This window comes from Symsagittifera roscoffensis, chromosome 9 (genome assembly GCF_963678635.1).
Source record: "Symsagittifera roscoffensis chromosome 9, txSymRosc1.1, whole genome shotgun sequence".
NCBI lineage: Eukaryota > Metazoa > Xenacoelomorpha > Acoela > Convolutidae > Symsagittifera > Symsagittifera roscoffensis.
In genome coordinates, this window is record NC_087070.1 from 13745730 (window position 1) to 13772956 (window position 27227).

Here is a 27227-nt window from a genome sequence, read left to right on the forward strand (position 1 = left end):
TCTCATTTAAGGCTAGATTATCCTGAGATGGGCTTTCCATATTTCTCATCCCACCCATTGGGAATACGAAAAAATGACTATCAACTCACCACATAGTCTCATTTAAGGCTAGATTTTCCTGAGATGGGTTTTCCACATTTCTCATCCCACCCATTGTGAAAGCCAAAAAATGACTATCAATTCACCACATAGTCTCATTCAAGGGTAGAATATCCTGAGATGGGTTTTCCACATTTCTCCTCCCACGCATTGTGAAAGCCAAAAAATGACTATCAACTCACCACATAGTCTCATTTAAAGCTAGATTATCCTGAGATGAGTTTTCAACCTTTTCCTCCCACGCATTGTGAAGGCCAAAAAATGAATATCAATTCACCACATAGTCTCATTCAAGGGTAGATTATCCTGAGATGAGTTTTCAGCCTTTTTCTCCCACGCATTGTGAAGGCCAAAAAATGAATATCAATTCACCACATAGTCTCATTCAAGGGTAGAATATCCTGAGATGGGTTTTCCACATTTCTCCTCCCACGCATTGTGAAAGCCAAAAAATGACTATCAACTCACCACATAGTCTCATTTAAGGCTAGATTATCCTGAGTTGGGTTTTCCACATTTTCCTCCCACGCATTGCGAAAGCCAAAAAATGAATATCAATTCACCACATAGTCTCATTTAAGGCTAGATTATCCTGAGATGGGTTTTCCATATTTCTCCTCCCAGCGTTTTCAAAGCCAAAAAATGACTATCAATTCACCACATAGTCTCATTCAAGGGTAGAATATCCTGAGATGGGTTTTCCACATTTCTCCTCCCACGCATTGTGAAAGCCAAAAAATGACTATCAACTCACCACATAGTCTCATTTAAAGCTAGATTATCCTGAGATGAGTTTTCCACATTTCTCCTCCCACGCATTGTGAAAGCCAAAAAACGACTATCAATTCACCACATAGTCTCATTTAAGGCTAGATTATCCTGAGATGGGTTTTCCACGTTTCTCCTACCACGCATTGTGAAAGCCAAAAATAGACTCTCAATTCACCACATAGTCTCATTTAAGGTTAGATTATCCTGAGATGTGTTCTCCACAATTCTCCTCCCACGCACTGTGAAAGCCAAAAATTGACTATCAATTCAACACACAGTCTCATTTAAGGCTAGATTACCCTGAGATGGGTTCCACATTTCTCCTCCCACGCATTGTGAAAGCCCAAAAATGACTATCAATTCACCACATAGTCTCATTTAAGGCTAGATTATCCTGAGATGGGTTTTCCAAATTTCTCATCCAACACATTGTGAAAGCCAAAAAATGACTAACAATTCACTACATAGTCTCATTTAAGGCTAGATTATCCTGAGATTGGTTTTCCACGTTTCTCCTCCCGCGCATCGTGAAAGCCAAAAAATGACTATCAATTCACCACATAGTCTCAATTAGGGCTAGATTATCCTGATATGGGTTTTCCACACTTTCCTCCCACGCATTGTGAAAGCCAAAAAATTAATATCAATTCACCACCTAGTCTCATTTAAGGCTAGATTATCCTGAGATGGGTTTTCCAAATTTCTCATCCAACACATTGTGAAAGCCAAAAAATGACTAACAATTCAACACACAGTCTCATTTAAGTCTAGATTACCCTGAGATGGGTTCCACATTTCTCCTCCCACGCATTGTGAAAGCCCAAAAATGACTATCAATTCACCACATAGTCTCATTTAAGGCTAGATTATCCTGAGATGGGTTTTCAAAATTTCTCATCCAACACATTGTGAAAGCCAAAAAATGACTAACAATTCACTACATAGTCTCATTTAAGGCTAGATTATCCTGAGATGGGTTTTCCATATTTCTCATCCCACCCATTGTGAAAGCCAAAAAATGAATATCAATGCACCACATAGTCTCATTTAAGGCTAGATTATCCTGAGATTGGTTTTCCATGTTTCTCCTCCCACGCATCGTGAAAGCCAAAAAATGACTATCAATTCACCACATAGTCTCAATTAGGGCTAGATTATCCTGATATGGGTTTTCCACACTTTCCTCCCACGCATTGTGAAAGCCAAAAAATTAATATCAATTCACCACCTAGTCTCATTTAAGGCTAGATTATCCTGAGATGGGTTTTCCAAATTTTACTCCCACGCATTGTGAAAGCCAAAAAATGAATACCAATTCACCACATAGTCTCATTTAAGGCTAGATTATCCTGAGATGGGTTTTTCACGTTTCTCCTCCCAATCTATCCTTTTGTACTTTATATGGCGTGTGGGGGGATGATTTTCATAAAAATTTCTTATTTTAGAAAAAAAAATCTTTTGTTTTATTTCATTGAATTTTTTATTTTTATTACTGCTCCATAAACCTTAAAAGGCAGTCGAAACATTCAGGTCTTCGCACTGATACGAGCAGTCTTGTAAGGAAATTATGATTGAATTTTTTCAGTATTTAAAAATCCATCATAATCGATTACTTTGACAATATAATCTATTTTATAGGCCACACTAATCCCATCGAAATTGATTTGTTTTCTTCAGAAAATTGTTTACATATATTTAAATTCTTGAAAGATTTGGATAAGAAATTTGCACAATTACATCAAAATTACACCAAATTGTTGTAATCCAACGTTCTGTAATTTTAGAACCCGAACAATTATGTTCACCCCTAAAAAAACTCTAAATAAAAGTTTGTCCCCCTCTACCCCCCCCCCCCGCCACTCCCAAACCCTCCCCCGCCACTCCCAAGCCCCCCCCCCCGCCACTCCCAAATCCCCCGCCACTCCCCCGGAATAACCTCCTCTACTTGGGTGTATAAACCGTCCAGTTACCTGCAACTGATCTTCTCCAACACGGTAGCGGTGCCCTAAGCAGGGGGGGGGGGGGTTGAAGAGAGGGTTGTTAGAAGTAATGATGGAATTTATGTTGTTTCTACCCATGAAGTGACGGGAGAGGGGCAGTGGGCGAGGGAGGGGCAGTAGGCGGAGGGGGGGGGGGCAGTGGGCGAATAGTAATTTCTTACTATGGCGATTGTAAAAAAAATAGTTAATTAAAATATTAAACTGCCAAATTGAAAAAGAGAAATTTAAATATATAAAATTTTATGTGAAAAATTGAAGTTTATGAAAGGTAATCCGTAGCAATTGCACTAAACAGGAACTGAGATAACTTGCAAAAATGGCAAAATTCACCATAACTTCTCAAAAAATCCATTATATTCGATTATGTTGTGAAAGGAGTGTGGGAGTTTCTGGTAATGTACTACTTGAAATTTCTGAAGTAAACAGTATTGGTGATTGGGGTATATCAAAATGAAATTGGGGGGTTTGAAAATTTCTATTTGTTCGTGGATGTATAATTTGTCTATTTACTTCAATTGTATTTTGATTTTCGATTTAAGTCTTGTGGCAATGTGGATTTAAGTCTTGATTGTCATTCTCTGGAAAAAATGTCATTCTCTTGAACAAAACATGTCTCATAGCAAAGAACTTTCATGAGTTATCAGCATTTCAATTACTATCAGTTCAACACATAGTCTCATTTAAAGCTAGGTTATCCTGAAATGGGTTTTCCACATTTCTCCCACGCATTGTGAAAGCCAAAAAATGACTATCAATTCACCAAATAGTCTCATTTAAGGCTAGATTATCCTGAGATGAGTTTTCCTCGTTTCTCCTCCCACGCATTGTGAAAGCCAAAAAATGACTATCAATTCACCACATAGTCTCATTTAAGGCTAGAATATCCTGAGATGAGTTCTCCACATTTCTCCTCCCACGCACTGTGAAAGCCAAAAATTGACTATCAATTCAACACATAGTCTCATTTAAGATTAGATTATCCTGAGATGGGTTTTCCAAATTTCTCATCCAACACATTGTGAAAGCCAAAAAATGACTAACAATTCACTTCATAGTCTCATTTAAGGCTAGATTATCCTGAGATGGGTTTTCCATATTTCTCATCCCACCCATTGTGAAAGCCAAAAAATGAATATCAATGCACCACATAGTCTCATTTAAGGCTAGATTATCCTGAGATGGGTTTTCCACATTTCTCATCCCACCCATTGTGAAAGTCAAAAAATGAATATCAATGCACCACATAGTCTCATTTAAGGCTAGATTATCCTGAGATGGGTTTCCACATTTCTCCTCCCACACATTGTGAAAGCCAAAAAATGACTATCAATTCACCACATAGTCTCATTTAAGGCTAGATTATCCTGAGTTGAGTTCTCCACATCTCTCCTCCCACGCATTGTGAAAGCCAAAAAATGACTATCAATTCACCACATAGTCTCATTTAAGGCTAGATTATCCTGAGATGGGTTTTCCACATTTTTCCTCCCACGCATTGTGAAAGCCCAAAAATGACTATCAATTCACCACATAGTCTCCTTTGCGGCTAGATTATTCTGAGATGAGTTTTCCACATTTCTCCTCCCACGAATTGTGAAAGCCAAAAAATGATTATCAATTCACCACATAGTCTCATTTAAGGCTAGATTATCCTGTGATGGGTTTTCCACGTTTCTCCTCCCACGCATCGTTAAAGCCAAAAAATGACTCTCAATTCACCACATAGTCTCATTTAAGGCTAGATTATCCTGAGATGGGTTTTCCACATTTTCCTCCCACGCATTGTGAAAGCCAAAAAATGAATATCAATTCACTACATAGTCTCATTTAAGGCTAGGTTATCCTGAGATGGGTTTTCCACATTTCTCCTCCCATGCATTGTGAAAGCCAAAAAATGGCTATCAACTCACCACATAGTCTCATTTAAAGCTAGATTATCCTGAGATGAGTTTTCCACATTTCTCCTCCCACGCATTGTGAAAGCCAAAAAACGACTATCAATTCACCACATAGTCTCATTTAAGGCTAGATTATCCTGAGATGGGTTTTCCACGTTTCTCCTCCTACGCATTGTGAAAGCCAAAAAATGACTATCAATTCACCACATGATCTCATTTAAGGCTAGATTATCCTGAGATGAGTTCTCCACATTTCTCCTCCCACGCACTGTGAAAGCCAAAAATTGACTATCAATTCAACACACAGTCTCATTCAAGGCTAGATTACACTGAGATGTGTTTTCCACATTTCTCCTCCCACGCATTGTGAAAGCCCAAAAAAGACTATCAATTCACCACATAGTCTCATTTACGGCTAGACTAACCTGAGATGGGTTTTACATGTTTCTCCTCCCACGCATCGTGAAAGCCAAAAAATGACTATCAATTCACCACATAGTCTCATTTAAGGCTAGATTATCCTGAGATGGGTTTTCCACATTTTCCTCCCACGCATTGTGAAAGCCAAAAATTGATTATCAATTCACCACATAGTCTCATTTAAGGCTAGATTATCCTGAGATTGGTTTTCCTTGTTTCTGCTCCCACGCATCGTGAAAGCCAAAAAATGACTATCAATTCACCACATAGTCTCATTTAGGGCTAGATTATCCTGAGATGGAATTTCCACATTTTCCTCCCACGCATTGTGAAAGCAAAAAATGTATATCAATTCACCACATAGTTTCATTTAAGGGTAGATTATCCTGAGATGGGTTTTCCACATTTTCCTCCCACGCATTGTGAAAGCCAAAAAATGAATATAAATTCACCACATAGTCTCATTTAAGGCTAGATTATCCTGAGATTGGTTTTCCACGTTTCTCCTCCCACGCATTGTGAAAGCCAAAAAAAGACTATCAACTCACCACATAGTCTCATTTAAGGCTAGATTATCCTGAGATGGGTTTTCCGCGTTTCTCCTCCCACGCATTGTGAAAGCCAAAAAATGACTATCAACTCACCACATAGTATCATTCAAGGCTAGATTATCCTGAGATGGGTTTTCCACATTTTTCTTCCCACGCATTGTGAAAGCCAAAAAATGACTATCAATACACCACATAGTCTCATTTAAGGCTAGATTATCCTGAGATGAGTTTTCCACATTTCTCCTCCCACGCACTGTGAAAGCCAAAAAATGACTATCAATTCACCACATATTCTCATTTAGGGCTAGATTATCCTGAGATGGGTTTTCCACATATTCCTCCCACGCATTGTGAAAGCCGAAAAATGATTATCAATTCACCACATAGTCTCATTTAAGGCTAGATTATCCTGAGATGGGTTTTCCACATTTTGCTCCCACGCATTGTGAAAGCCAAAAAATGAATATCAATTCACCACATAGTCTCATTTAAGGCTAGATTATTCTGAGATGGGTTTTCCACGTTTCTCCTCCCACGCATTGTGAAAGCCAAAAAATGACTATCAACTCACCACATAGACTCATTTAAGGCTAGATTATCCTGAGATGGGCTTTCCTCGTTTCTCCTCCCACGCATTGTGAAGCCAAAAAATGACTATCAACTCACCACATAGTCTCATTTAAGGCTAGATTATCCTGAGATGGGTTTTCCACATTTTTCCTCCCACGCATTGTGAAAGCCAAAAAATGACTATCAATACACCACATAGTCTCATTTAAGGCTAGATTATCCTGAGATGAGTTTTTCACATTTCTCCTCCCGCGCATTGTGAAATCAAAAAAATGACTATCAATTCACCACATAGTCTCATTTAGGGCTAGATTATCCTGAGATGGGTTTTCCACATTTTCCTCCCACGCATTGTGAAAGCCAAAAAATGATTATCAATTCACCACATAGTCTCATTTAAGGCTAGATTATCCTGAGATGGGTTTTCCACATTTTCCTCCCACGCATTGTGAAAACCAAAAAATGAATATCAATTCACCACATAGTCTCATTTAAGGCTAGATTATCCTGAGATGGGTTTTCCACGTTTCTCCTCCCACGCATTGTGAAAGCCAAAAAATGACTATCAATACACTACATAGTCTCATTTAAGGCTAGATTATCCTGAGATGAGTTTTCCACATTTCTCCTCCCGCGCACTGTGAAAGCCAAAAAATGACTATCAATTCACCACATAGTCTCATTTAAGGCTAGATTATTCTGAGATGGGTTTTCCACGTTTCTCCTCCCACGCATTGTGAAAGCCAAAAAATGACTATCAACTCACCACATAGACTCATTTAAGGCTAGAATATCCTGAGATGGGTTTTCCTCGTTTCTCCTCCCGCGCATTGTGAAGCCAAAAAATGACTATCAACTCACCACATAGTCTCATTTAAGGCTAGATTATCCTGAGATGGGTTTTCCACATTTTTCCTCCCACGCATTGTGAAAGCCAAAAAATGACTATCAATACACCACATAGTCTCATTTAAGGCTAGATTATCCTGAGATGGGTTTTCCACATTTTCCTCCCACGCATTGCGAAAGCCAAAAAATGAATATCAATTCACCACATAGTCTCATTTAGGGCTAGATTATCCTGAGATGGGTTTTCCTCGTTTCTCCTCCCACGCATTGTGAAAGCCAAAAAATGACTATCAATTCACCAAATAGTCTCATTTAAGGCTAGATTATCCTGAGATGAGTTCTCCACATTTCTCCTCCCACGCACTGTGAAAGCCAAAAATTGACTATCAACTCACCACATAGACTCATTTAAGGCTAGATTATCCTGAGATGGGTTTTCCTCGTTTCTCCTCCCACGCATTGTGAAGCCAAAAAAATGACTATCAACTCACCACATAGTCTCATTTAAGGCTAGATTATCCTGAGATGGGTTTTCCACATTTTTCCTCCCACGCATTGTGAAAGCCAAAAAATGACTATCAATACACCACATAGTCTCATTTAAGGCTAGATTATCCTGAGATGAGTTTTCCACATTTCTCCTCCCGCGCACTGTGAAAGCCAAAAAATGACTATCAATTCACCACATAGTCTCATTTAAGGCTAGATTATCCTGAGATGGGTTTTCCACATTTTCCTCCCACGCATTGCGAAAGCCAAAAAATGAATATCAATTCACCACATAGTCTCATTTAGGGCTAGATTATCCTGAGATGGGTTTTCTTCGTTTCTCCTCCCACGCATTGTGAAAGCCAAAAAATGACTATCAATTCACCACATAGTCTCATTTAAGGCTAGATTATCCTGAGATGAGTTCTCCACATTTCTCCTCCCACGCACTGTGAAAGCCAAAAATTGACTATCAACTCACCACATAGACTCATTTAAGGCTAGATTATCCTGAGATGGGTTTTCCTCGTTTCTCCTCCCACGCATTGTGAAGCCAAAAAATGACTATCAACTCACCACATAGTCTCATTTAAGGCTAGATTATCCTGAGATGGGTTTTCCACATTTTTCCTCCCACGCATTGTGAAAGCCAAAAAATGACTATCAATACACCACATAGTCTCATTTAAGGCTAGATTATCCTGAGATGAGTTTTCCACATTTCTCCTCCCACGCACTGTGAAAGCCAAAAAATGACTATCAATTCACCACATAGTCTCATTTAGGGCTAGATTATCCTGAGATGGGTTTTCCACATTTTCCTCCCACGCATTGTGAAAGCCAAAAAATGATTATCATTTCACCACATAGTCTCATTTAAGGCTAGATTATCCTGAGATGGGTTTTACACATTTTCCTCCCACGCATTGTGAAAGCCAAAAAATGAATATCAATTCACCACATAGTCTCATTTAGGGCTAGATTATCCTGAGATGGGTTTTCCTCGTTTCTCCTCCCACGCATTGTGAAAGCCAAAAAATGACTATCAATTCACCACATAGTCTCATTTAAGGCTAGATTATCCTGAGATGAGTTCTCCACATTTCTCCTCCCATGCACTGTGAAAGCCAAAAATTGACTCTCAATTCAACACATAGTCTCATTTAAGGCTAGATTACCCTGAGATGGGTTTTCCACATTTCTCCTCCCACGCATAGTGAAAGCCCAAAAATGACTATCAATTTACCAGATATTCTCATTTAAGGCTAGATTAACCTGAGTTGGGTTTTACACATTTGTCCTCCCACGAATTGTGAAAGCCAAAAAATGATTATCAATTCACCACATAGTCTCATTTAAGTCTAGATTATCCTGAGATGGGTTTTCCACATTTTCCTCCCACGCATTGTGAAAGCCAAAAAATGAATATTAATTCACCACATAGTCTCATTTAGGGCTAGATTATCCTGAGATGGGTTTTCCTCGTTTCTCCTCCCACGCATTGTGAAAGCCAAAAAATGACTATCAATTCACCACATAGTCTCATTTAAGGCTAGATTATCCTGAGATGAGTTTTCCACATTTCTCCTCCCGCGCACTGTGAAAGCCAAAAAATGACTATCAATTCACCACATAGTCTCATTTAGGGCTAGATTATCCTGAGATGGGTTTTCCACATTTTCCTCCCACGCATTGTGAAAGCCAAAAAATTATTATCAATTCACCACATAGTCTCATTTAAGGCTAGATTATCCTGAGATGGGTTTTCCACATTTTCCTCCTACGCATTGTGAAAGCCAAAAAATGAATATCAATTCACCACATAGTCTCATTTAGGGCTAGATTATCCTGAGATGGGTTTTCCTCGTTTCTCCTCCCACGCATTGTGAAAACCAAAAAATGACTATCAATTTACCAAATATTCTCATTTAAGGCTAGATTAACCTGAGTTGGGTTTTACACATTTGTCCTCCCACGAATTGTGAAAGCCAAAAAATGAATATCAATTCAACACATAGTCTCATTTAAGGCTAGATTACCCTGAGATGGGTTTTCCACATTTCTCCTCCCACGCATAGTGAAAGCCCAAAAATGACTATCAATTTACCAGATATTCTCATTTAAGGCTAGATTAACCTGAGTTGGGTTTTACACATTTGTCCTCCCACGAATTGTGAAAGCCAAAAAAAGATTATCAATTCACCACATAGTCTCATTTAGGGCTAGATTATCCTGAGATGGGTTTTACTCGTTTCTCCTCCCACGCATTGTGAAAGCTAAAAAATGACTATCAATTCACCACATAGTCTCATTTAAGGCTAGATTATCCTGAGATGAGTTTTCCACATTTCTCCTCCCGCGCACTGTGAAAGCCAAAAAATGACTATCAATTCACCACATAGTCTCATTTAGGGCTAGATTATCCTGAGATGGGTTTTCCACATTTTCCTCCCACGCATTGTGAAAGCCAAAAAATGATTATCAATTCACCACATAGTCTCATTTAAGGCTAGATTATCCTGAGATGGGTTTTCCACATTTTCCTCCCACGCATTGTGAAAGCCAAAAAATTAATATCAATTCACCACATAGTCTCATTTAGGGCTAGATTATCCTGAGATGGGTTTTCCTCGTTTCTCCTCCCACGCATTGTGAAAGCCAAAAAATGACTATCAATTCACCATATAGTCTCATTTAAGGCTAGATTATCCTGAGATGGGTTTTCCACGTTTCTCCTCCCACGCATCGTGAAAGCCAAAAAATGACTATCAATTCACCAAATAGTCTCATTTAAGGCTAGATTATCCTGAGATGGGTTTTCCACATTTTCCTCCCACGCATTGTGAAAGCCAAAAAATGAATATCAATTCACCACATAGTCTCATTTAAGGCTAGATTATCCTGAGATGGGTTTTCCACATTTGTCCTCCCACGAGCAAAAAATGAATATCAATTCACCACATAGTCTCATTTGAGGCTAGATTATCCTGAGATGGGTTTTCCACATTTTTCCTCCCACGAATTGTGAAAGCCAAAAAATGATTATCAATTCACCACATAGTCTCATTTAAGGCTAGATTATCCTGTGATGGGTTTTCCACGTTTCTCCTCCCACGCATCGTGAAAGCCAAAAAATGACTATCAATTCACCACATAGTCTCATTCAAGGCTAGAATTTCCTGAGATGGGTTTTCCACATTTTCCTCCCACGCATTGTGAAGGCCAAAAAATGAGTATCAATTCACCACATATTCTCATTTAAGGCTAGATTATCCTGAGATGAGTTCTCCACATTTCTCCTCCCACGCACTGTGAAAGCCAAAAATTGACTATCAATTCAACACATAGTCTCATTTAAGGCTAGATTACCCTGAGATGGGTTTTCCACATTTCTCCTCCCACGCTTAGTGAAAGCCCAAAAATGACTATCAATTCACCAGATATTCTCATTTAAGGCTAGATTAACCTGAGTTGGGTTTTACACATTTGTCCTCCCACGAATTGTGAAAGCCAAAAAATGATTATCAATTCACCACATAGTCTCATTTAAGTCTAGATTATCCTGAGATGGGTGTTCCACGTTTCTCCTCCCACGCATCGTGAAAGCCAAAAAATGACTATCAATTCACCACATAGTCTCATTTAAGTCTAGATTATCCTGAGATGGTTTTCCACATTTTCCTCCCACGCATTGTGAAAGCCAAAAAATGATTATCAATTCACCACATAGTCTCATTTAAGGCTAGATTATCCTGAGATGGGTTTTCCACGTTTCTTCTCCCGTGCATTGTGAAAGCCAAAAAACGAATATCAATTCACCACATAGTCTCATTTAAGGCTAGATTATCCTGAGATGGGTTTTCCAAATTTGTCCTCCCACGAGTTGTGAAAGCCAAAAAATGACTATCAATTCACCACATAGTCTCATTTAAGGCTAGATTATCCTGAGATGGGTTTTCCACATTTTTCCTCCCACGAATTGTGAAAGCCAAAAAATGATTATCAATTCACCACATAGTCTCATTTAAGGCTAGATTATCCTGTGATGGGTTTTCCACGTTTCTCCTCCCACGCATCGTGAAAGCCAAAAAATGACTATCAATTCACCACATAGTCTCATTTAAGGCTAGAATTTCCTGAGATGGGTTTTCCACATTTTCCTCCCACGCATTGTGAAGGCCAAAAAATGAATATCAATTCACCACATATTCTCATTTAAGGCTAGATTATCCTGAGATGGGTTTTCCACGTTTCTCCTCCCACGCATTGTGAAAGCCAAAAAATGACTATCAACTCACCACATAGTCTCATTTAAGGCTAGATTATCCTGAGATGGGTTTTCCTCGTTTCTCCTCCCACGCATTGTGAAAGCCAAAAAATGACTATCAACTCACCACATAGTCTCATTTAAGGCTAGATAATCCTGAGATGAGTTTTCCACATTTCTCCTCCCACGCATTGTGAAAGCCCAAAAATGACTATCAATTCACCACATAGTCTCATTTCAGGCTAGATTAACCTGAGATGGGTTTTACACATTTGTCCTCCCACGAATTGTGAAAGCCAAAAAATGATTATCAATTCACCATATAGTCTCATTTAAGGCTAGATTATCCTGAGATGGGTTTTCCACGTTTCTCCTCCCACGCATCGTGAAAGCCAAAAAATGACTATCAATTCACCATATAGTCTCATTTAAGGCTAGATTTTCCTGAGATGGGTTTTCCACATTTTCCTCCCACGCATTGTGAAAGCCAAAAAATGATTATCAATTCACCACATAGTCTCAATTAAGTCTAGATTATCCTGAGATGGGTTTTCCACGTTTCTCCTCTCACGCATCGTGAAAGCCAAAAAATGACTATAAATTTACCAAATAGTCTCATTTAAGGCTAGATTATCCTGAGATGGGTTTTCCACATTTTCCTCCCACGCATTGTGAAAGCCAAAAAATGAATATCAATTCACCACATAGTCTCATTTAAGGCTAGATTATCCTGAGATGGGTTTTCCACATTTTCCTCCCACTCATTGTGAAAGCCAAAAAATGAATATCAATTCACCACATAGTCTCATTTAAGGCTAGATTATCCTGAGATGTGTTTTCCACATTTCTCCTCCCACGCATTGTGAAAGCCAAAAAAGTTACTATCAATTCACCACATAGTCTCATTTAAGGCTAGATTATCCTGAGATGGGTTTTCCACATTTCTCCTCCCACGCATTGTGAAAGCCAAAAAATGACTATCAATTCACCACATAGTCTCATTTAAGGCTAGATTATCCTGAGATGTGTTTTCCACATTTCTCCTCCCACACATTGTGAAAGCCAAAAAATGACTATCAATTCACCACATAGTCTCATTTAAGGCTAGATTATCCTGAGATGGGTTTTCCACATTTCTCCTCCCACGCATTGTGAAAGCCAAAAAATGACTATCAATTCACCACATAGTCTCATTTAAGGCTAGATAATCCTGAGATGAGTTTTCCACATTTCTCCTCCCACGCACTGTGAAAGCCAAAAAATGACTATCAATTCAACACATAGTCTCATTTAAGGCTAGATTATCCTGAGATGGGTTTTCCACATTTATCCTCCCACGCATTGTGAAAGCCAAAAATGACTATCAATTCACCACATAGTCTCATTTAAGGCTAGATTATCCTGAGATGGGTTTTCCACATTTTTCCTCCCACGCATTGTGAAAGCCAAAAAATGACTATCAATACACCACATAGTCTCATTCAAGGCTAGATTAAGCTGAGATGGGTTTTCCATATTTCTCCTCCCACGCATTGTGAAAGCCAAAAAATTAATATCAATTCACCACCTAGTCTCATTTAAGGCTAGATTATCCTGAGATGGGTTTTCCACATTTTCCTCCCACGCATTGTGAAAGCCAAAAAATGAATATCAATTCACCACATAGTCTCATTTAAGGCTAGATTATCCTGAGATGGGTTTTCCACATTTCTCCTCCCACGCATTGTGAAAGCCAAAAAATGACTATCAATTCACCACATAGTCTCATTTAAGGCTAGATTATCCTGAGATGTGTTTTCCACATTTCTCCTCCCACGCATTGTGAAAGCCAAAAAAGTTACTATCAATACACCACATAGTCTCATTTAAGGCTAGATTATCCTGAGATGGGTTTTCCACATTTCTCCTCCCACGCATTGTGAAAGCCAAAAAATGACTATCAATTCACCACATAGTCTCATTTAAGGCTAGATTATCCTGAGATGGGTTTTCCACATTTCTCCTCCCACGCATTGTGAAAGCCAAAAAATGACTATCAACTCACCACATAGTCTCATTTAAGGCTAGATAATCCTGAGATGAGTTTTCCACATTTCTCCTCCCACGCACTGTGAAAGCCAAAAAATGACTATCAATTCAACACATAGTCTCATTTAAGGCTAGATTATCCTGAGATGGGTTTTCCACATTTATCCTCCCACGCATTGTGAAAGCCAAAAATGACTATCAATTCACCACATAGTCTCATTTAAGGCTAGATTATCCTGAGATGGGTTTTCCACATTTTTCCTCCCACGCATTGTGAAAGCCAAAAAATGACTATCAATACACCACATAGTCTCATTCAAGGCTAGATTAAGCTGAGATGGGTTTTCCATATTTCTCCTCCCACGCATTGTGAAAGCCGAAAAATGACTATGAATTCACCACATAGTCTCGTTTAAGGCTAGATCGTCCTGAGTTGGGTTTTCCACATTTCTCTTCCCACGCACTGTGAAAGCCAAAAAATGACTAATTCACCACATAGTCTCATTTAAGGCTAGATTATCCTGAGATGGGTTTTCCACATTTCTCCTCCCACGCATTGTGAAAGCCAAAAAATGACTATCAATTCACCACATAGTCTCATTTAAGGCTAGATTATCCTGAGATGGGTTTTCCACATTTCTCCTCCCACGCATTGTGAAAGCCAAAAAATGACTATCAACTCACCACATAGTCTCATTTAAGGCTAGATAATCCTGAGATGAGTTTTCCACATTTCTCCTCCCACGCACTGTGAAAGCCAAAAAATGACTATCAATTCAACACATAGTCTCATTTAAGGCTAGATTATCCTGAGATGGGTTTTCCACATTTATCCTCCCACGCATTGTGAAAGCCAAAAATGACTATCAATTCACCACATAGTCTCATTTAAGGCTAGATTATCCTGAGATGGGTTTTCCACATTTTTCCTCCCACGCATTGTGAAAGCCAAAAAATGACTATCAATACACCACATAGTCTCATTCAAGGCTAGATTAAGCTGAGATGGGTTTTCCATATTTCTCCTCCCAGCGTTTTGAAAGCCAAAAAATGACTATCAATTCACCACATAGCCTCATTTAAGGCTAGATTATCCTGAGATGGGATTTCCACATTTCTCCTCCAGCGCATTGTGAAAGCCAAAAATTTTTGTCAATGTAAAAGCGAGCACCTAAAATAATTGTCAAATTGGGTTGAGTTTCAAACTTTGTTGAGCTCTTTTCAGTCAAAACTTAATTGATTTTTCTTAGATGTTGAAAAACTTTTAGATGTTGAAAAAAAAAACAGATTAAAACTTTGCGACTTTAACAACGATTTTGTTTTCGGCTCAAAAGGCGCCGGCTTATTTGCCGCCCGATAATGTCAGTTTATCCGGCTGATTCAATTCTGTGTATTGTGTTCATTGGCATTTCCTCTTCAAACTGAAAATCATTAAGACAAATCTATGAAGTTTTGGTATAGGTAGTCTTCTTGGACACTATTTAATATGATATTTTCTTATTTTTTCTTTTTTGAGCAATTTGATCTCTCATTTTGTCTCCTGCCGCTTGCTATGGTAAGCTATGGTTTATTGGAAAAAAATGCAAAGCTCCATTTTGTCTCTGTCGGTCAATATATTTTTAAGTTTTTCTCGTAACTAAAATAAACAGGATTGTTAAATTTTTCATAGTATAACAATTTTGTTTTGACTGATCTTTAGTAACTTTCATGAAAAACCTTAACAAAACTTTTTTTTTCAAATGATTGCAAGCATTTAAACATTCGACAATAAAATCTCATATACTTTGAAAACACTATTTATTTTTATTAGTTTTAATTTGTTTTTGCAGGACAATTTCCAACATTCTTGAGTGGCTGCCCTTTTGAGAACTTCATAGGTTTTATTCTTTTTATTGAACTTTTATTGTCAGTCTCTAAAAACCTTGAACACAAATGTTTATATTTGATTAAAAATGGATCAAAATTCGACTTTTTGTCAATTCAAAAAAAAATCAATTTCAATGATTATAATCATTTAAAATTGATCATAATCATTCTTTTTGAAAGATATTCTGAAATTTCAAACACAATGCAGTATATTCACAAATTAACGGTTTGATACACGTTATAGATAAAACGAGATTTGATTTGACATAAAAATAAACTTAACTTGTTTTCATTTTTTGGCACACAAATTATTCTCAAAATTCCTGGTTTCTCGTTTTTTGCTGGTCTTTATTTACTCTCCCTAATTCAATTCACTCTCAACTATCGTCTTTTGTCATTCTCCAGTACACATCCTATTTGCTTACAATACTGCCTTTACAGCCATATTTTTGCCCCCCCCCCCCCCCCCCCTACGTTCACACCCCCTATGGGTATTATAAAATTTGATCAAGTTCAGAATTCGAGTGGGTCGTAAGTATAGCAAAAGTTGTTGAAAATGTTGCAAATATTTTCGCAAAAAAAAGAGGGATTGTATCCATTATAGTCAATTAAATGGATTTTAAATGGATTATATTATAAATTATAATGAATAAGTATTATGATTTTTTTAAAGATTATTATGTTAACGGATAGTGTTTTTACGGAAGTTATCAATTGTAATGGCAATAAACTTGATTTTGTGGTCTAAATTTGCAACAAAAATGGAATATAAAGACAATATTTAAGACAATCTTTTCCCATGATAATTGATTTGTATCCTTGAAACTCCGGTGCAGGTGGATCCTGCTATAGGTATTTTTTCCACATTGACTTTCCAAGAAAATCATCACTAGATAAAGCAAAGAGCTCTTATAAGCGTAAAAGACAACTTCCATCGTTGACCTTAAACTGGAATTTTGTAAGCTGTAGTTTTCAATCCTTGCGAGTTGTCGCTTTCCTGAAACTTTTGTTGCAAGTTGTCTTTTGTTGCGAAATGGTAAATTTTATGAAGACCCTAGTTGTTTTCTGCAAAATGTAAGATAAAATTAAAAGTAGCAATAAACTACAGCAGGACAAAAGTATGATTTGGAGAACGAAACGTGCAGTGAAAACACTCTTTATTGTCTACATTGTTACACAAATAAACAAGTTCGTGGATGCTTTTTTCTTTTATCTTCATTCGCCGTCTCAACTTATTAGCAGAATGAACCATTTAAGAGAAGAATTGCTGGTAAGTTCAACATGTAAGGCCGTACCATTATCAATCACTTCGATGGATATCACCTTGACTAAATTTTAAAAAAAATACACCATTTTTGGTGGTGCAAAATCTTTTTTAGGTATATATTGAACAAATTTTACAAGATTTCAAGTAAGTTCACAAAATTAACTGTTTTTTTTTCGCCAATAAAGTCGGGCGGATCTATGATTTTATCGAAGGGGAGGAGCGGATTTTCAAAAAGTTATTTTTTAAACATACTATCGTGAGTGCTCAGGGGTCGGTTCCCTGAAAGGGGGCGTCCCCTGCATAAATACCCCCTGAATCAGAATGTTTTTCTCAATTTAGAGTCCAGTGGACTCCAATGACCAGTTTATCACTTTTGATCTCTCGCCATCCGAGCCAAGCTTGCCGAAAGACTTCAAGCCTCTAATCATTCACATGTTCCGAGCATATCACGACACGAGACTGGTGGCCGACCGAACTCGAGTGACGGCGTTGCTGCTGGTCGAGAACTCTGCTGTCAGCCACATTTCATCCCCAGATCGGCCGCAACTGCAGGAACTGTTTTGCCTCGTGAATGAGACGAATGTGAAAGCACTGGTCCATAAAATGGGAATCATGTACAAGTTCCAGTACAAGGGTGCCATTTTCGGGGAATTTATTCTCAGATGTGAAATTAACACTACACAACCTGTAGAAAACTTTCAGGTAACTCTTAAGATACTTCACTTATTTTATCGAATCATCATCTCTAATCTGGATATCAAAACGAGATCCTCATATTTAGCGTCTAGAGTATATAGTCGAAGACAGTTCCGACCACCTAATTTTCTTAACGCAGCCTAATTTCCTAACTCTCAATAAGTGAAAAAGTAAACTAGAGCTGCATTGAAGAGATTGCCTAGTAAAAGATGTTCAGAATGATTCCATACTTTTTGACGGATAGTTTGCTGCAAACTGAAACTATAGGATGCTGGACGTCTCAAACAGGTGAAAAATAAAATGAAGATGCAACTATTGTTATGCTGAGCTCAATCGTTAATAAGAATAGCCAACTTGGTTGAAACAATTTATTTCACGAATGCCTGGTTCATACTCTTCTGGTTTCTACCTTTCTTTTCAAGGCCAACTGCATGGCGCCACCTGATTACTGTGAAGCGACTGTATGTTTTAGATTGTGTGGAACAAGCAGAGGTCGCCTGTGCTTCCCGTGGAGCAGATCAGCCGGCCGAGGGAGAAGAGGGCTCTTGGGTTCTGTGGGTCCAACTGGTACCACATCAGGGGCCAGGAGTCAACATCAGTGTCCACTCTCATCGAATGGTAACTTCACTCTACAATTGCGATTTTATTTTAAAATTATCACAAATTTTGCTGCCGACTCATGCTATCGTTTGACTACGGATATCAAAGTGTTTTTTCATTAATATTATAAATGCGTTGTCAATATCTAATTTTCTCAAAAACCAAAGTGTCCCTTCTTTGAGACAATCTGACTACATCCAATTTCTGCCGGCGATAACTTACTTTTTTGCAAAGGAGCCTTTGGAGCCAATACAAAGCTATTTTGAGAGGAGAGCGTGCTCAAAAAAATCGAATTAGTGGGCGACACTTCAAAAAATGGTCAAAAACAGCATTTTTGGTCTGTCGTTTTTTCAAAAAGTTTTCGCTTGATGCTTTGATTATAGTATTTTTGGAGGCCTGGAAAACCAATTGGGTCAACTTATTGAAAAATATTTAAAAAACTAATAAAAAATCAAAAAATCCTAGATACACCGCTGGTAAGAGCGCTTAGACAATATGGTAAAAAAAACTTACCATGTATATTTCACTCAGAATTCAAATGTGAAGTGATGTTTAAACAGTTGTGGTTTGGGGTTAGGTTTGAGTACCACAAGTACATGGGGGTGGAGAAGTTCCACGTGAGGGTGTCGACGGAGGAGGGGGCTGCCATGGCCCCCGAGGCACTCAGTCTGGTCCAGCTGTACAGGGAGATGGGAGTGGTGGAGCTCCAACCGGCCATCACCATACCCACACCCTCGGGGTAAGAGAAAGAGAAACAGAACAAAAACAATCACTCAATCACTCAATAGCTGAAAAAGTCTATTTTGTCTCCTATAGTCGCGGGTGAAACTCTGATTCTTCTTCATTGCTTAAGCTAAACACAAAAGCTGATTTAGTTTGTCTCAACACTTCGAACTCTTTCACCTCCCTCCTTTTAATGAAAACTTACATACTTTTGCTTCAAACAACCATAAAATATGTAGGCTGTAATTGCCTGTAAGTCTAACTGAGGAACAGAAAGTGAGTGAATCCAGGGTGCACTGTTCTAGAAACCACTCCTTCTTTTCCCCGGATGATGATTATCCCTCCTCCACTCCCCTCTCCGTTGAGAGTCAGTTGTGGGTGAAGTCTCAGTCTCTGCAGCTGGTGGGGCTGAACGACTGCCTCCATCGCAACATGTTCAAGTACCAACACATCCTCATCATCGACACCGATGAACTCCTCGTCACAGACCGAATAGTCCCCAAAGCACTCACTCAACTAGTACAGTCAGTATTCTTAATCAGTTTTGTTTCAAAAAGGAACAAACACGTTTTTCATAAAGCTTCAGAACAAATATTCAGTTGAAAAACAATCAAGCTATGTACCTTTTTTGAACAGAATTTCCAAAAAAAGTGTCAAAATATCTGCGCTCGGTGCGGCTAATTTTTTCGACAGACATTTAAACTTAAACTTGAATTTTGAACTGTTCTGAATGGACACTTTTACCAGCTAAAAATGCTGATGCTGTGAGCTCAACCTTAACACAAAATTACCAAAACAGAAAGATTTCACCATTTTCGAAAAGCGTTTTTCGAGAAACTTGTAATTTGCGACTATTTTAAAATTTTTAATTCGGTTAATTTCAATTCAGTTATTGTTGGATAAAAATTTAGTTGCCTAAATTCACTTCACGCCGATCTCTTGCAAACAACAATTCAATTCTTAAACAGTTTTTATCAAAAAGGCGAAATTGTAGAATTGGCTATTCTAATGTTTAAAACCAAATTAAGTTTTAAAAAACTAAAACGTCTCATAAAAACCATGTGTTACAAAAAAAACGAAAAAAAAAACGGATCAATTAAAAATATAACACAACAATATAAAATTTTCTCTATTATGGAATTTCATACTGATGAACTGCTAAATGTTTTGTGCAAATTAAATGGAGTGAAAGCCAATCTGAAACTTTGCAAAAAGTAAATACTAAAGAACTGCAACAAAAATTTAAACTGAAAGAAATAAAACGAGAGCTGTCGTAATGCACTCAAAATTTGCATCAAAGCACTCGATTGCTGCCCCGGAATGCAAGTATTTTTCAACCGTTTGCTCCTTTTGTTTCCGAATTTTGCAGAAATGATAAAAAAAAGTTTTATAGTCAGGAATTAAACAACTTCAACCATCATTTCTTAGATAACTATATTCGAGTTAATATTGATATGATAAATAAGCTGTTTTGTAGTTAAACTACAACAAATCTGTAATTGCCTCTTTCACTGTTTTTCGACAACATTTTTTTCTTTTTATGATTATTATTAGGATTATTCTGGTAAGCCCGCAATTTCTGTCAAACAGTAAGACTTTTACCCTTTTATTCTTTCGTGATCAAGCTGGGCTCGCATCGCAAAGTTTTCATTCCCCCAACCACAAGTGTAGTAGAAAAAATTGATTCTCGCTCTGAGACGCCTGAAAACGCTTAAATTAGTCTTACGGCGCCCTCTCAAGTGACGTTTTTGTAAAAAGAATTCTTCATCTGTAAGTCTAACTGAGGATGAAGAATTTTTTATGATTTTGATTAAGCTTTAACAATTGAATATTACCTTTTACTCCAGCTAATGCATTGAACAAGTTGGACATCATTGGGTTAAACTTAGCTATCAAAGTTGGACCCCTAATTAAAAATTAAAATATCGTTTGCGCCAACTTTTTTTTTGATTTGTTGTTTATTAATACTTTCCTAGACAGCTATTGTCGAAAATTTCTTCTTCACTAATTACCTAAGTTTTTGCACAGTTTTCTAATCAGATTCACAAAAAATACAAACAACGACACAAAAAGAAACCTTGAAAAAAAAATAAAAAACGTTTTTTTTTAATGTGGTCTTAACATTCTGTGCTGTCTGTAAAGCAACTGGTTATTCTTGTCTAGGAATGAGCATTTGATTAGCTTTCATTATCCAAGACAAGAAACGAGTATTGGTTTGGTCGCAAAAAGGTTACAAACTGTTTTAAGAAAAAAGCGCAAAGTGAAATATACACTGGAATTAGAAATGTGCAAATATCGCGGATCGCTACCCCAGTCAATTAGAAAAAATTTAGTTTTTCTATTCCTGAAAAAGTGACTTAAAGTTCAGGCTTTGTTTTTTTCATAGAAAAATTGAATTTTTTTAAAATTAATTTTTAACTTTTAAATTAGTCCGAAAGATACTGATGCTTTGAACTAAAATCAAAAAATGTTTTACTTTCAATGAAGTTTTATAAAACTAGGGGGCTTATAAAAACAGCTAATTTGGTCATTTAAAATCCCTAATGTTAGCGAAATCTCTAGTTTCCAGCTACTAATTTTCATTCCAAATTTCATTCCCACCAAATTTGAGGGTAGCTCAATCTAATTGGTCCTAATAAGATCTGGTATATGCAAAATATCACTTTGCACGCAAAATTTTTTTAGTTTGTTTTTCCTGAACTTTATCCTTGTTCAATTTTTCAATATAATATTTATCCAAAACAAATATATCGTACCCGTGAAAAGTAATTGTTAAGATTCAGGAATTTGCTCTGATATGGACAGTTTTCTCACTACTTTCTGAAAGACCGTCACTTAGAACACAAAATTGAAAAACTGATAAATTTATCTGCTGCATTTTTAAAATAAGGTTGGTCGCTGAAATGAATGGTTTAAATGTTAATGCGAAACTATTGACAAGTACACGAGGATAACATTTCCGCAGCCCCTTCCACTTATTTTGAAGGTAACGCCTTCTACAGAACAGATCTATTTCAAGAGCACTTGCATTCTAACTCAAAAGCATTGAATATAATTTTGAAGGTTTCAACCAAAAGGACAGAGAGTTCATGTTTGTCCATGCTTGAAAAGACCAAGAATTGTTCAAGTCATCCTTACATCCACTAGTTGGAACAACTTCAAAAAATGTTTCCTCGCTCCAGATATTAAAATGGAATTGACTTTTAGATATAACATTGTGGCGACTGTAGCATGGTTACGGGCTCCTCAGCCTCCATCAAACATTTTTGAAGGAATTATCCCATATCTTTTTCATACTACTGGCCCCTTTTCCGAGTTCTTCCAAATAAGTCTTCTTTTTGAATTTTGTTCCAACTTTTGAATATAGTGACGGAATATTTGTGATCGGGATGTTTTTTTCTCAAGACATTTTTCGACTTTTCAACTGAGCATTTTTTGACGGATCTTTTCATATCGTCAGAGCGTGAAAACGATCCCATGTCATAGAATTGATAGTGTATGAGGACGAGCTCTCACTTGACCTCTAGCTTCAAGTCTGCCACAGCCTGACCAAATACGGCTGCAAAAATGGTAGCACATAGAAGTTCTAGACGGAAAAAAACGGTTATGATGCGCAAAAAAGAGTTTAGCTCAGCAAGATTTCTCAGTCTGGAGCGTGGGGAAACCAGAGAAACGGACTATGCTTAGACAGGCTGGATAGCGTTTCATTGATCCTATACGAATTGCAGAAACCACAATTATTACGAGGCCAAACTGTGTACTTTGTGATTTGTAAGCGGATTCCGGAACAAAGACGCTCCCTTTATTGTTCTTGTGTTCTGCCATTTTCTTTGATCGTTCCGACAAAATTTTGACAGGTTTAATGACTTGTCTCTGCAATCCAGGAACATAGCGACACAAAAATGTGCGCCTATCAAGTGCACAGTTTAGCCTTGTAATATATTACGATTATTATTATAGCATCCGAAAAGTTTTGTTGTCTTGAGCTCAAATTTAAAAAGATTTTTAGTTGTAACCATTTTTGATTTGACTTTCGACGAAAAAAGTGAGGAATTTCTATGCTTGTGGTGTTTTTTACTCAGTCAATTTTCGACATTTTAGCTGAATTTTTTGTCAGAGTTTCTTATATCATCTGAAAATTACTGTTGTTGTAACAGTTATATGTTTATTTTTCAGACATTTTTAATGATTTAAGTTTGAGACTTAAACAATTATAATATAAAGATTATAATTCAAATTGGAATAGTTAACGCGCAATATATTTCGTTCTATCAAAGTGTAGGCGGCTAATTAACTCTTTCTAAATGAAATTGAGGCGAACAATTTCCTCGTCCTAGAAGGTAACAAATGCCAAAACATACCATTTTGTACTTTGTATAGTTTTTTGGCGAGAAATTTTCAAACAAAATCACCTTATCTCATTAGTCTGAATATTTTTTAACAATTTTACAGGGCAAAACACTTCATCTTGATCGACAACCGAGTTCAGTCAGACCATTCAGTATTTGCGGTAACATACGAGCAGTCTTGTTTGTAAAGTTATGTGGTTTTAAACGATGCTAATTTGGTCAATTTGTACAAATAAAGCGTCCCGGGTTGACCTCCATACACCGAAAATGCTTATCATACAATTCCATACATCAAGTGTGTGGAAAAATGCTTGTCATACAATTTTCATACAATTTCTAAAAATGGTTGAAAACTGGTATAAACTTATTTCTGTGGCTGTTTGATTCTAATAAAACAGTCTGGTGATAAAAAACTGAGATTTTCGTTTTTTGAAAAAAAATGCTTATCATACAATTCCCATATATGGAAATTGTATGACTGGCATTTTTTTGATGGCGACACAAAAATAATTTTGCAAATTTGGCCCAAAAAATTTTACGTTTTTTTTTCAACCGCAAATCGAATTTCGTACGCAAACAAACATTTTTCGAAAAAAATTTTTTGCATGCAAAATTTAATGTTTTGTGTGCATAACGTAGTCCTGGATACGATAAAATTGGATTTTATTTTCTTTTCACTTGAATTTTTTTTTCAAAAACGCTGAAAATTCCTATTTCTTTTGTATGGGGTGTTAATGTATGCCTTGATCAATGTCTGATAATTTGAAAATTCACAAATTTGAAATAATCATCATTAAAAAATTTTGCCAAAAAAGAAAAGTTTGTTACTTTTGTTATATTAATTGTGAAAGACAGCCAAATTCAGGTCGTTTTCTACGCATTGTAAATGCAGGACCGTCCAACCTTTGGTGTTTTGAGTAACCAAGGTCTTTGTCACTTGTGTTCGGTTGCAAACACAACCGAAAATTTTTCAGAAACTAAATTCATTAAGAAAAAATCAAAATTTTTGGTTTATGGGAAAACACCTATCATACAATTTTCATATATGGAAAAATGCTTATCATAGAGTTTTCATACAATTTTCTGTACGTATGGAATTGTATGAAATTGTATGACAAGAAGTTTCTCATATATGAAAATTGTATGATAAGAAGTTTTGGTCAACCCGGGGTGATATATATCGCGCTTGTAACGCGTGAGCTGAGATTTAAGCAGTCTTAGAAATTGGTCCAAATTGTATGTATTGAGACATGCTGCTTAGCCTTTAATAACTAAAATATATCAATTTGTACTTAACATATTGTGTGGTGGGATGGTTTTCAAAAAAAAATCAAAAAATGTTTTCATTTTTCCCCCTTTTTGTTGAACATTTTATCATTTTTTCCCTAAAAGTGAACACTATTCCATAGATTTTAAGAGGCATTCGGATCATCCAGTGCTTCGCCCTGATACGAGCAGTCTTGTTTGACATATTCCAAGTCAAACTGTAATGTATATATTGTAAGTTGTTGTAAGTTTTGCAGTTTTGATAGGAATCTTACACTATTTTCTCGGGTAAACATTTGAGACCGCTGAGAAAGCGAGAAAGCACTATTATTTGGTCGAACTATCAAAGACTTTCTCATAGCGCTAAAATTTTTGGTTTTAGTCCTTTGGTTTTTTCAAGAGATCCCTAGAACTGCCTAGCATCGGTTCATTTCATTTCACTCTGACATGCCTCAATTTTGACGCGCACAAACTCAAGTACTTTCAACCCATTAATTGGTTGCTTCAGATTCTCATCATATTCAGTAAAAATAGTGAAAAAAATTGATCCAAATTTACATAGATTTCACCATCGAACAAAGGGAACCCGTAAAAGTGGTCTTAACCACAAAAATGAGGATTGAGAAACCACTCTCAAGGTGTGTTTAGAAACGTAACTGAATCCACTGGACTGATAGCCAACCTGCGGTTCCGAGAGAGGAGGTTCTACAAGAACTGTGACCAGTTCGTCAACACCACCCAATCTCCTCTCGTTGAATTCAATGGAAGCCTGGTCAAGCAGACAAACTTGCTCAAGTTCAAATCATACGCCAAATCATACCTGGTATGCCAAACCTTTTATATTTTTGATTCAAGTTTTCCCTCATTTTCTAAAAAATCACATTCTAAGTTTGGAAGTTGGCAAAGTAATATGAAACCTCTATTTCTTGTTGAAAAAAGAAAAGAGAAAAAAAATCAAAATAGAACTTCATTCAGGGGCGGATCTAAGACATTTTCGCTCGAAGGGGCGGATATTTAGAAAAATTCCTTTTTTTTAGGTCGTCCAAATTGATTTGCTGAGCTTTCCCAAATCACTACAAAAAACCCATATTAACCAAATTTTGACGATGAACATTACCCCTGGAAAAAATTGATGCAGAGCACCTGTTTATCAGATAAGCAAGATATCGAGTTTCATATCACCATGACAAACATAAAGTCTTACTTAGGATGTGCACTTCTTGTTTTGAGTTTCAAATTGATATTAAATTTTACTATTAGATTGATTCAGTGCTCTGATGTCAATTGCTCTAACAATCCAAATCGATTGTCTCCTGGTGACACTTTTTCATAATGATAACTACAGTTCTTCTCTTCTTGCAAGAGTGCCTTGATCATCTTGTCTGTTTATGGATCAACTGCAGTTTATGGAACATTTCGTGCTGTAGCACGTTTAGTTGCTCGATGTCTAAAAAACGCAAGCAGGGATCTGTTCTCCTAGCTGATTTGTTTGCCACATAATCACTTAGCTGTGAAGGTCTGCACGGTCCATATTTTTTTGGGCTTGGTTTTTTCGGTTTTGGGGTTGTTTTTCAGTAAGCGAGGTATTTTTTCTTAGTTTGTACCCAAGCTGTGTGCTGTGTATATGTTAATTTTCTACCATTGATTACCTTTTGTACTCTTGCTCAAATGTCTAAGGGTCTCTAACTTTTGTTGCGAGATGGACTGTCTTTCTAGCTACCTGTTGTTTATGTTTTTTGATGTTGGATTCCATCTTTTTGTTTGTGTTCCTTTATATCTTAGCTAGTGAATGCCTTGTTCTCACACCTGTGCTATTTTTTGTGGAGGATTCTCCGTCATTGAGGGTCGTATTTGATATTTCTGGAAGGTTCTTTATGGACCGTAGTGTTAACTTCACTTCATTTTCAGACCATCGTTGAACGTCGTGCTTGATTTCCGGCTGTAGAGGAGGATGCATCAGATTTTTTTGATCTAAATCAGCGTGTTTTGCGCTTTCCCAGCTAAGGTATTTGCTGAACTAATTGTTGTTATGTTGGATAATGAAGTGTTGGGCTTCCGGACCATAGTGCGGTGTTGTTATTTAAAAAAAATATATTTCGGCGACGTCTGAAGCTAACTTATATGGGGAGTTATTTTCGTCTATGCTCATAACCCACAACCTTCGTGTTAGTGTTTGAATCAGACACTCTACAACCCTTACGGATCTGTAATGGATCAGTGATCATCCACCGGAGCAAAAAGAAGTTTGTTGTTAGATTTACAGAAGAGTTGAAACTTTTTAGCTCTAAACGTTTGAGTTTGACCACACCCTAGCTTTCTGGGTACCCCATTATTCGAGATGTAGCTTTCCATATTTTTTTTTTGCTATATCTGCCGTTAATTTGAGACTACTTTTGCTAAAGTGTTTTTAAGTGTCTTTAATTCGTCCAGGAGGGACCCGGAAAAATCGAATTGTATTTCCTAAATTAGTTCAACCACCGGTTCCATTTGGAATTACTGCAGTTTTCTTATTGCTGCT

General features: G+C 37.2%; 1 protein-coding gene across 5 annotated transcripts in view; it reads left to right on the forward strand.

Moving 5' to 3' along the window:
* LOC134853921 (uncharacterized) overlaps window positions 1-27227 on the forward strand; it is a 65049-nt gene that overhangs the window by 9669 nt on the left and 28153 nt on the right. For 3 of the 5 annotated variants that reach the window (XM_063869888.1, XM_063869890.1, XM_063869892.1), the window contains exons 2-6: window positions 17415-17777; window positions 18244-18389; window positions 18949-19110; window positions 19400-19618; window positions 25358-25532. In XM_063869888.1, coding sequence (XP_063725958.1) covers window positions 17415-17777; window positions 18244-18389; window positions 18949-19110; window positions 19400-19618; window positions 25358-25532 — 1065 coding nt within the window. Of the gene's footprint in view, window positions 1-16916; window positions 17079-17414; window positions 17778-18243; window positions 18390-18948; window positions 19111-19399; window positions 19619-25357; window positions 25533-27227 lie in introns of all 5 variants that reach the window. The other 2 variants (XM_063869891.1, XM_063869889.1) reach the window with 2 other exon arrangements.